The 12,209-nt window shown below is 34.2% G+C and overlaps 1 protein-coding gene across 8 annotated transcripts; it reads left to right on the top strand.

The window, feature by feature from the left end:
* On the top strand, positions 979–10,911 carry LOC109350313 (ELMO domain-containing protein A). Of its 8 annotated transcripts, none has more exons than XM_019591539.1 (11): positions 979–1,111; positions 2,466–2,630; positions 2,724–2,826; positions 3,746–3,858; positions 5,059–5,127; positions 5,589–5,704; positions 5,913–5,967; positions 8,873–8,993; positions 9,436–9,578; positions 9,683–9,789; positions 10,900–10,911. In XM_019591539.1, the coding sequence occupies exons 2-10, from the start codon at positions 2,493–2,495 to the stop codon at positions 9,779–9,781; spliced, it is 957 nt and encodes a 318-aa protein (XP_019447084.1). In that variant the 5' UTR covers positions 979–1,111; positions 2,466–2,492; the 3' UTR covers positions 9,782–9,789; positions 10,900–10,911. The 8 variants fall into 8 exon arrangements, with proteins under 8 accessions (XP_019447084.1, XP_019447087.1, XP_019447085.1 ...); XM_019591542.1 differs by lacking the exon at positions 10,900–10,911 and adding an exon at positions 1,292–1,335 and having other exon boundaries at positions 9,683–9,916; XM_019591540.1 differs by lacking the exon at positions 10,900–10,911 and adding an exon at positions 1,292–1,349 and having other exon boundaries at positions 9,683–9,916.

Raw genomic sequence — 12,209 nt, 5'->3', positions numbered from 1 at the left:
TACTTCTCATATCTCATTTATTGCTCATAAGCATTACCTCTCCAGTCTTACTAACTTGATTATCGGAGAACCTTTTCAAGTACCTTCATCAGCGAATCCAAGTCTACATCGATCCAGAACCAGAAGATCTCTTACTCGGACATACAGTCCGACCACACCGCTCATCCACAAAAGAATATTATATTACTAGGATATAAGGTGAAAAGTATCTTACAAAGTTAATATTAATTAGAATTTATAAAAATATTTAGTCACAATTTTTTTAGAAAGTTAGACATGCTAAATAATAAATCATGGTTATATTGGAGTACCTATTCTATATAATTTCATTTTCTATATGGAAATGTTGGGAAATGTTTATCCCACACCTTGTTTATGATGCAGAAGGCATATAAAAAGGATATAGGAAGGAAATGGTAAATATTTGGTGTGTGTGCTAGATTCAGATAAAGTTTATCTATTATCCGAACTAAATATTTGTTTAGTTGATTTTTGAATTAGAATCTGATCCTAAATCCGATTCTAACCTAACCTTAAATGTCGACCATGAAAGTCTTTAAATCTAAATCTTATCCTAGACTCATTTAAATAAAATACATATAACTTTTATATAAACTCTTCTCAACATTAATTATTATTATTACTAATATGTAATTTGAGATATAAACAATAAAGAATCTTTAGTATTTTTGCCCAAAGAGATTTTATTACTCTAAACACAATAAGTAACTATAGGATGAATCTGACTAGTTCATATTTATCTTTTACTTGTCCTTAAATATTATCATAGTCTAATTTTTGAACTCATTACAACCGTAGACCCAATAAAATCAACCTATATTTGACCCCATCACAATCTAGTTGGGTGAACGAGTATGACACTAATCCACACTAAATATGATTAGTGATGTAATAATAGAGTACAAAATAAGAGAAAGATAAAATATGAAAAATAACAAATAATGGAAGACAAAAATGTGTTCATACTCTTTCGTGTAAGGAAAGAACGGAATTTTTTTATTTCTCCTCTTTCCAACGTTTTTCTGCAGTGGCACACGTCGAAAGTTTGCACATCCAGAACGTGTTTGAGCTGGCTAAGCTCTCTGATTTGGTAACACAAAACATATCATTATTGTCTTTTTCATTCATTCTATTAACAATTACAAAAAGCTATAGCAGCAAAGTTACGCAACCTTTTTTATTTTATTTTTTTGAATGTACAAAATACCCATTTGTTGGTTACTTTTAATTCTCACACAAAGATTTTTTTCCTTCTTTGAAATTCAAGCAGGAACCATAAATTCTTTTGAGTCACATTTCAGATTATTCGTTTCGGTATCAATCTGGAGGTAAATTGTTCATATTTAGGGTTTATGTCGCTTTTATTCATAATTGATTTATGTGCCTTCTTGGTGTTTGTTTTAACTGTTGTCGTTGTGCCTTTATTGAATTTCGTTTCAATTTATTCATATTTCATTTTACTGTTTAACTAGTTGAAGAATCTGATAAGCCCTTTATGCAGGTTTAGAGCAATTAGGGTTTGATGATTATCGGTAATTAAGAACATGAAATGGATTTATAAATTTATAATAGGAATGAAGGCATTAGGTGGAAAGTTGGTGTTACTCCTATCATAGAAAAGATATTAGAATTGTGCCTGAGGTGATTTGAACATCTGCGAAGGTGATGGTTAGAAGTCCGAGCAAGGAGAGTAAGGTTAGTCCAATTACTAGAGGCTGATGCAGGCCAAAAAAAACTATAGGGTTAGGACATATTTAGAGATCAATATTTTGCTATTAAACATGATATATGATAGAACAAACATTATTAGCGTCATTCGATCCATGTAGTCGACCCCACCCTGTGAGACTAAGACTTGGTTGTTGTTGTTATCTTGTTATTGTAGTTTATTGAAAAATTTGGAATAACAACTTAGAGTAAAATGGCGGTCCAGTGCACGAGGCTCCCACCTAGTGGGATATGGGGAGGTTATGTCTAAGCAGCCTTACTCTCGTAAGTGAATATGTTTTTTCCAGGATATGAATCCATGAAACAGTGTCTCCGCTTGTAGGGGTAAGACTGCGTACATCTACCATCCCCAGACTCTACTAAGCGGGAGCCTCATGCACTATGCCACCCTTTTTTACGCTAGGCCACAAGGTAAGCAACCTTACCAGTACACCAAGGCTCACCCTCTTAAAAAGGGTGACAATCCACTGCACGAGGCTTCCATCTACATCTAGTAGGGTCTGGGGATGGTAGGTACTAGATAACACAACCTTTACCCTCAAGCGGAGAGGCTATTTCCAAGACTTGAATCCGTGACTTTTGGTAACTAAGCAACGACCTTAGCCATGTGCACACGACCTCATGAAAATAATGGATTTTTGTTTTAGTTTTGCTTCGAACTTCATGATAATGGTCTTTAACTTGATTGTTAGGAATGGTCCCCTTTTGACTTGTAGGCTAACATTTAGTAAAGAATCATATTAATGTCTTCAAGAACATTGAGGAGGAGAATACATCATGGGGATGTTGATGGAAAAAGGTGGGAGCATTTAGAGACTTCTGGATTAGATACTTTGAGTGAGCCCTTGCTGGCGGATGATGATTATATTGAGCATAACAAGGTAGGAAATTGTGGTTACTAGTCTTTTCCATTGGGGGGTTATCAGTCTTTTTGTGTATTAACATTTTGTGATTTTTATTTTTCTGTCATTCAGGTATGTGCACTTGAAGATATATGGGATGATGAGAGTAAGAAAGCACAAATTCATTGGACGTTCTTATTTTCAAATCTCATTGCGCAATGGGCACAGTGGTTTGGTACGTGCACAATTGTTTTGGCTTTTCTCTCATATACAATTAGCATGATACTATGAGTAATTGAATTGTACAGTTTTTAACTTCTGTTATTAAATAGTAATACTTAACTGTTTTCCCATCATGGTTGTTTTCTTAAACAACTTTTTTGATGTTCGATTTATCTTTTCCTATTAGACACATATCTTGTCCCTGGCATTTGCTGACTGACTTTTTCAGTTCAATTGGTTTTCCTTTTTCATTTCTCAAAGGAAACCCTGCATTTACTACAATGTGTGATTGCTGCGATCATAGCTCACTCATTCTATGCTGGATGTTTGTGGACCAAATATCCACCAGTATTAGTTATGAAGGGATTAAAATCCAACGCCTTTTGCCACTTTAGCAAACAAAGAAATTAAAAAAGTCATTCTTTAAGTGGTTCTGTCTATGTTTGAAATTGATGGTGGCAGTTAAATGAATAAGTCATAAATCTGTAGACTTCGCATGGTTGGGCACTTCCAGTGTAATTTGTTAAGTATTGGTTGACTGAACCAATGGAGGGAGGTGATTAATAATATATATTTTTTTCTTGATAAAAGGTGTAGTCGTGTTGTATTAGATATTAACTTTGAAATCATGGAGGGGAGTATTCCCTAGAGATATGTTTTTTGCTTGTGTGTAATTAAATGAACTCACTATCAAGATCAAAGGGAACATTTATTTTATTCATTTCTAACTAAGAGCCTTGTTTATCTGACTTGAAAAAAAAGAGAAATACACTATAAAATAGTAAACACATGGATGTTATGCATGTATTATAAGTAGATTTTCCTCATTACTAACTGATGTACAATTAGGAAGAAAATGCATATGGTATGCCATGATTTTATTGGTGATTAGGTTATCAGACAGTCACCAGTTATTCACATTGTCTTTGTAGCAACTATTGTACTGGGATCTGGATCTCTTCTTGGGCGTCTTATAACTTTTCCTTCTATTGCTGTAAATGGGCAAAACAATAGGATGCTTCCTTCCTCTCTTAGCCCTCTGCAGGTATGTCTGTTGATATCGTATTTTTGATTCTCATGTGCATGCTTTGACTATGACTATAATCAAGTAATCAACTTCTACTTTGATTCTTTGGGAAATAATGTCAAATGGTTTTAGTTTTTCATATTTCATCTAAATGTTGCAAATTTATAAATATCACATGCAATCCATATAAATTATGAATTTGATGGATTTCTGAGCACACCTTTTCAATTATGGATACAGAAACCCCTTCCAAACACATGACCCAAGTCAATACCAACTCATTGTGGAAGTTGACCATAACACTCAATACTGTGCACCCCAATACATTTAACCTCCTCGTTATACACCACCATCACCAAACAATTAGTCCTCGAACTAGGGAGTGCGGTCTATGATCTGCTTCTTTTCTTCAACCTCCGTTAATTAAAATTAAATCAACCTATTAATTGATTTTCAATCTAGAACTATATAGTCTTGATTTCCCTATTGCACATAGGGATACGTAGAAACAAGATAAACTATTTCAGACACCGTAATAAATATATTATTTTCTGTTAATAGTTAAATATTTAATCAAATAAGTACATAGTATAAATTAATCAATGCAATTAGCGAGGGTGTTGTTTTAATACGGGCAAACGATGTGTTAATATCTTCCCCATTTCATGATCGACTCCCGAACTTGGAACTCAAGTTCAATGACCGTACATTTCGAAATTGGGCAAAAAAGAGTTTTCTACCTAGTAGCAACTCCAAATTATTTGTAAGAGGTTGGAATTCATTTTCCCTCTTCCTAGTCATGTAATATGTGTTGAAGCTTTTAGGTTATGATAATTTAAAATCAATTGTGGCAGGATATTGTCACTAGAGTTGCATTTATATTGCCCGTTTTATGGCTTGTTGTATTTGGTTGAATTATAGATTGACAATTTTTGCATGGAAAGTGCAATCCTTGAAACTTGAGAAACCTTTTCTACCGTTTTTATCAATATGTATTTTCGAAGTTATGGTTTATTGAGATTTTGGTTCCTTGACTGAGGTTGTGTAGACTTTCTTGTTACGATGATTATTGTTGAGTTTTTCTTATTATTAGTTTTTTTGTTAATATTACATTATATGTTGGCATCTTATTGCTTGTGGCATCTGACTGTATGCTTTTGATTTGTTGTTCTGGATAACTTTTTGTTTATGATTATTTGACATTTGTTTCCATTTTAGGAAGAAAGGTTAAGAAATATAAGGCAACGAATTGAAGTCCCCTTTGATGGTTCTAAAACAGAGCACCAAGTATGTATTTGATGCAGTTTTTTATTTTTAAATAACTGCTGACATTTGCACTATATTCTGCATTCTGTTTTTTCAATTGTTCATGCATTCTGATCCTGATCTTGTCTTCACGCTCCCCTTTTGGTACCACTTTGCATGCAGTTTTTGATAAACGTTTTGAATGCTTTTGATGTGGAATGTGAGCATGGTAGTTGCTTGACTTTCAAATGCATATTTATGGGGAATGTTTAGTGGAAAAGAAATTATTTCACATTTAGTTTCCTTACGTAGATTAACAAAATGGTGGTCAAGCATGATGACTGTCCATTCCTTTGATGAATGTCTATATATTTGAGATATATAGTATACCCATAAGATGTTTTGCGTAGAAATTATACAAACAGGAAAAAATGGAATATTTAATAGACATTTTCACTTATTGACATAAGGACTACATATTCAAATGGATTTTGTTGTTGCAGGATGCACTTAAACAACTATGGAAATTGGCTTACCCTGACAGGCAGCTTCCTTCACTTAAATCAGATCTTTGGAAGGAAATGGGATGGCAATGTTCAGACCCTTCAACAGATTTTAGGTTTGTGACCAAAACAATATATTATACACTAGGGAGAAGGGGTGGGGGTGTAAATAGGTATAAATATGGATAGGGTTTTCTCAATCCTACTCTCGATCATCAAAAAAAGTTTCCTAAAACTCTACTTTTTCTGCACCTACTGTACTTTTTTAGAGTTTTTATCTTATTATAATTGATTTAATATGATTTATGAAACCATGATCTTCAGGGGTGGAGGATTTATATCATTAGAGAATCTCATCTTTTTTGCAATGAAGTATCCGGTAAGTTTCTTCCGTTGTATTTGCATTCATGCACACATTGTGCTTGCTTCATGAGTAGATTTCATAATTCTTAATGTTAAATTATTTTCTTTTATATTATATTCTCAGGAGTTATATTTTGTTTAATGTTAATTTCTAAGTAGTCAATCCCAGTCTATCCTAGTCGACCCTGATGCATATGTTTTATAAGTGTACAGTTTTGTCGTCAAGAAATAAAAGTACCGAATGTACATGGAGTGGAAAACCCACTTAATCACTCGATTAAATTAGTTTAAACTCGTAGGAGTATAAATTGGAAGGAAAGGGAAACATAACAATATATATAGAGATAAAAAAGAAAAATAAGATAAAAGATTGGATATGATAAAATAAGATAAGATGGTAGCGTTCTCCGTCGAGATACATAATCTGTATTCAATTTAATTCAATTTCTATGTTGATAATTGCTAAATCCATTACTTATACTTTATAGTAATCCATTGTGATCCTTGAAAGACTAAGACTACCTTTGAATTATTATAAATCCAATATTGAGTTCCCCTTTCAGTACTTCCTCGAATACCCAAAAGATGTAAATAGTGATCAACATTCAACAAATATACATGAATAAGCATAGTAACAACTGAATCAATAACATGCAAACTCAATAAAAGATGGAAATTGTCAATTATCAATCGTATAGTGTCAAAGGGTATAGTCTAATCCTAAGAACTGAAAAACTACTCAACCACGTATAGAGTACAAGTCAGAGACAACACAAGTCTAGATATGAAATAAATAGCAAAAGGGAGAAGAATTGAAAATAAAATAATAGTAGTTTCGGCTCAGCCACAAGGTTTCCTCGGTCTGATGATCTGTGAATTGTCTCTCTGAATTGTTATTTGTTTTGCAGTTTCCTCTATTTATAATGATAACCAACTTTGAAATTAACTTCCTCTGCCTTTTCTGTTGAGCCAGCTGTGGTAATATAAGATAATTCCAATCTGCAGCGAGCATGAGTGTAGATCGGATATTTCACCATTATTTATTTCTAAATTTCCAAACAAAATGTGGATCTCTCAATATTTGTATCTACTTGGGGACTTTGGGGAAAGACAGTCGTGGTGTACAACATGTCTAGGCCATGTGTTTCTCTCTGCTTCTGATAGCCAATTCCTTGCTAATTTGCTTTCTGGTTTCACAGGCATGGCTCTGGACAATGTTAGGTCGTGGTTTTCTCTTATAGAATGTATTTCACCTTCTTTGAGCCATTTTATCATGAAATCTGCACAAATCATTAAACAATCCTTTGGGCCAGTAAGGCAATCCCCGTTTCTACTATGTGTTTATGTTTTCTTTCAATTGTGCCTTGCTGATGATGAGTATGAGGGCAAGAAAGTCTATGAGATATCCTTAGAGAGGTTAATAAACTAGTAAAGGGCCTAAACTCACCTCCCCAATCACTTTGAACTGCCTTAACAACTTGATTGAACTGTGTGTGAACCAGTTGAATAAAGTGCTTAAAAAGGGTAATAGTTTCTGATTTTTGCTTAAGAAAATAGAACCAAGTGTGTTTAGTATGTGCATTAACAATAGGAAGATAGTATCTAAAGCCAGAATCATAATATACTAGTGCAACCAGAGATCAAGATATAAAAAACCAAAGACATTAGCACAAAGACTACAAGAAGCAGGGGAGTGAAGCCTATGAGCTTTCCCATAACAACAAACTGTGGAAAGGTCTAAAGCAGTTCTAATTGAGTGAGAAATATTACAATGGTGAAGAACCTTTTTTACAATGCTTCATGAGAATGACCTAGTCTACAATGCCATAAAAAGTAAGATGGACACTTGCTAGAAATAGGAAAAGTAGTGACATTATTAAATGCATTAGACTTGAAACTGCAATCAGGAGTAGAGTTGGATGTACAGAGAAAGGGAGTAAACATAATTAAAAGAAAATGCTAGGACTTAAGGAAAAACTTATATTCCCACTTCTGTGCTTTCAATGCATGCTCATGATTGTATTTAACAGTTGTTCCAACTGTATAACAACTCCAGATCTAATAGCCTTTTTCAGTGATTTCTCTTGAAAGTTTTTCTTGGTCTTCCTATACCTTTATTAATTAGAAGATCATCTATTTGATGAACTTTTCACAACAAGAGGTATTGTCTTATTTTCCTCAATAGGGGCTAGTCACCTACTTTCTCTCTTATGCCAGCATTCCCAATCTGATTTTTTCTTGTATGTACATTCATTGTTTCCAACATTCTTATCTTTGCTATCCTTGGTATTGCTAGCAGTTTCCCACCCAACATTAAATACCATAAAGCATCACTGCTCTCGTGGCTGCCCAGTAAAATTGTCCTTTATGCTTTATAGGCACCTTTTGATCACAAAGTACTTGAATTAATTCTCCATTTCATCTCTCTAACTTAAACTCTATATTTAAAAAGCTGGGCTATTTTAAAATAAATACTTAGCTGTTTTCTGAATTATAATAGCAAATTACATGGACACAAGATATAGTCATGTTTGATCTAAGAAGACTGTTTTTAAAAGTTCCGATGAAATGACATAGTTTTTTTTCAAGTATGAAATGATATTGTTGGTTATCATCCAATTTTATTTAAGAGACCTGTGTATTTTTCTTGATGCTGTACTGCATGAAGAGTTTTTCCTGAAGGATATACTTCATTTGTAGTCATGGTATTTCTCTTAATTCATTAAACTTCCGTTTTATAGATGATGAAGCTTTTTGTTTCTTCTCTGCTTATGTGGCTTTATATTAAGAAGAAATAAATTTATGTTCATTGAAAACGTTTCAAAATGTTTGAGAGCGGATCTACATCATGTGTACCATACTTCATTAAGTAGTGTGTGATATTGTTTTGTGAAGCAAAGTTCTACTCGTCAATGTTATAGGAATCATTCCAGCGATTATTGAATAAACAAGATGGATGCAGAGCAGAGTGGGAATATCCATTTGCTGTGGCTGGAATCAATATTTCTTTTATGTTGACGCAGATGCTGGATCTTAAAGCAGGTAAATGAATTCTCTTAAGCATTGATTCAGTGGCTGTATGATGGTTATTCTCTGCCTTGGTGCAAAATACTAAGGCTCATATATGTAATATTTAATCACTATGTAGTTAACTAATTTACGAATTTTGTTGGGTTGTGTTAACAAGTGCCTTAAGAGCATTGTTTAAGGAATATGAAAGAAGAAATTCAACTTTTGAAAACAAAGTCTAGCACTTCTCGATATATTAAAACATCAATTTCAAGACAATATTCTCTTTTCTCTCTTAAAATGCACTCTGGATGTTTGTTAACATTCCCCAATTATGTTTGACCAAGTCACCTCCACAGATTTGCTGTTGTTTTTCTGGCAGTTCCCTTATTTTTACTGAGTGTTAGTACGTCTTGAATTCTCACATTATATATCAAATGTAAAATCATCCGATGAACTAACGATTTTCCTGCAGGGTACCCATCTTCTCTGTCAGGAATCCATTTCCTACAGCTGCTTGAGGAGGATGAAATGGCATTTGATAACCTTTACTGTGTTGCTTTTCGAATGATGGATGCTCAGTGGCTAGCAAAGCGTGCTACTTATATGGAATTTAATGTAATATCTCATTGAACTGTTTATGTTCGTAGCTTATAATTTTTTTGAGGTTAACCAATACTCTGATTGTCTTCTAATTCTTTCATAATTTCCTTTTACATTAGGATGTTTTGAAGTCCACTAGAATGCAGTTAGAACGCGAGCTTGCTCTTGAAGACATCTCCAGTGTGAAAGATTTACCGGCTTACAACCTCTTAAGATAATTTGCTATGTAAGTATAATACTAAGTCCCCCTCATTGGGGTAAGGCACCGTCCATCTACCGTCCCCATACCCCACTAAGTGGGAGTCTTGTGCACTGGGTTGCCCTTTTTTGGGCAATGTTACATGAAAATGATGTCCAATATATCTTTTAAAATTTTAGCATACCCGTGATTGAGTTGGAGCATGCCATGCTCTAGGTTTCCAAATCCGTTGATTTTATTAAAAACATGAATAGCTAAAATTTAAAGATGAAAAAAAAGTGTGAAATGGCAACATGGATTTTCCTTTCTTCCTTCATAACTTTTGTTAATGTCTCTACAAATTCTTCATTAGGAAAAGTATACAACTCTTGAAACCAATTTAACCATGTCAAAGAGGTAGAATTCCCAATCGAACAAAGTAATTTTTAGAAAAGTGATAAGTGCAATTTGTGTGTGGTCCTTTTATTGTTGTCATTTTTCAATTTGAAACTATTAGAAAATACTGTTATCTTTATGTTAACAGTGTGTTAGTTAATCATGTCTAGCTTGCAATATTAGCTTATGTTAAATTAGCTTGTTGTGCAAGCTAATACTTTAGTTCTTCTTATGATTAGCTTGCTGAACAAGCTTGTGTGTACACCTCTATAAATAGAGGAACACACTCTTTGTAATTCGTTCTTCCAATAATAACAAATTATGTAATTGACATAACAGAAGAATATACATTCTCTCTCTCTCTCTCCTCTTTGTTTTTCATCTCTCTTTACATGGTATCAAAGCCTCTAATGGCTCATGCTGCTGAAGATCCTGGTTCAACTTCTCCATCTAATGGCTCACAGAGCATAACTTCCTTATGTGGCAACAATTAATTATTGTTGTTCTCACTTCAAATCACGCTTTTCGGTTTGTTTTTGGCACTGATATTCCATAGAAGTATCTTAGGGAAGAAGGTCGTCTTCTCTATCATCACCTCAATCCAGCTTATCTTAGCTGGGAAGAGCAGGATCAAATGATCTTTTCATGGGTACTCAATTCACTCTCTGAAGATCTACAACCTAGGTTTGTTGGTTGCAGATATTCCTTTGAGTTATGTTGTGAGGTACATGAGTATTATCATGCTCAAACCAATGTAAGGAGAAGACTTCTTAGGGCTCAATTGAGATCTATTGTGAAAGGCTCTAGTACTATCTCAGAATATTTCATGAAAATCAAGGTAATAGTTGATTCATTAATTTCCATAGGTTCTTTTATAACCCTAGCTGAACATAATGACTGCATTCTGGATGGATTGCCTAAGGAATTTCAACATCTAATCACTACTATGCAGAGTCAAGAGGATATTCCCTCCATTAATGCTCTTCAGTCCTATCTTCTAACATTTAAGGCACATTTTGAACGAAATCACACTAAATCTATTTCTTATGCCCTATATGTGAACGTTGCTGCCAAATCTCCATCAAGTCATGCCTCTATAACTTCTCAACTGCAATGTTATCCTATTCGATCTCCTATTTCACCTTATGTTCCTAGAGCACGTAATGGGGGTTTTACTTCTCAATTTCATAGCAATTCTGACTTTAGGAGTGGTTTTCACGGTAGATCACGTGGTGGTTTTGGGCCACGTGGAGGTAGTTTGTTTTGTGAATTCTGTAACAAGTATGTACATGAGGTTTCATATTGCTACTATGTACTTGTTGCTTTTGGTTTTGACTATCCTACTTCTTATGGTGCTCCTTCTGGCTTTGGTGCACCTATCTACGACACTTCTTCCTATGGTGTCCTATGTCTAGACTATACTCTAGCCATGCTCCTATTTCCTATCCTAATGTTGCAAGGCACTTTAATCACTATCTTGGACCACATTTTCCTTATCTTAGAGGTCCATTCACATGGCACTATAATCAGTTCTCATCCTATGTACCTGGCCTTCATTATGGTTCATCTCATCCTTCTGCTCAAGTACCTTCTGGCTGTAGTTATGCAATGACAACTACCTCCTCCGATGATGCACCTTTTAACACCAATCCACTAGTGTGGTATCCAAATTCAGGAGCTATTAATCACCTTACATCTAATTCTACTCTTGTGCAAGAACCAATTGAAAAGTTTACTTCAGAACATATCTACATGGGTAATGGTTCTAGTATCCCTATTGATTCATGTGGTAATTCTAGTTTTCACTCATCCTTTAATCTTGAAGCATCTCTTTCTCATAGAAATTTACTTCATGTTCCTTCTATTGCTAAAATCTTGCTTAGTGTATCTCAATTTGCGAAAGACAATTCATGTTACTCTGAATTTTATCCTTACCCTTGTTTTGTCTAATCTCAGGCTACTCATCAAGTATTACTATGAGACACTCTCGGTAAAAGAACAAAGCACATTGAACTTGATCTGTTCTTTGTCAGATAAAAGATTCATAACAAGTCCATTCAGGTCAAGCACAT

This window comes from Lupinus angustifolius, chromosome LG06 (assembly GCF_001865875.1).
Source record: "Lupinus angustifolius cultivar Tanjil chromosome LG06, LupAngTanjil_v1.0, whole genome shotgun sequence".
Taxonomy (NCBI): domain Eukaryota; kingdom Viridiplantae; phylum Streptophyta; class Magnoliopsida; order Fabales; family Fabaceae; genus Lupinus; species Lupinus angustifolius.
Note: the sequence above shows the minus strand (reverse complement) of the source record. Positions and strands in the feature narration are given on the sequence as shown.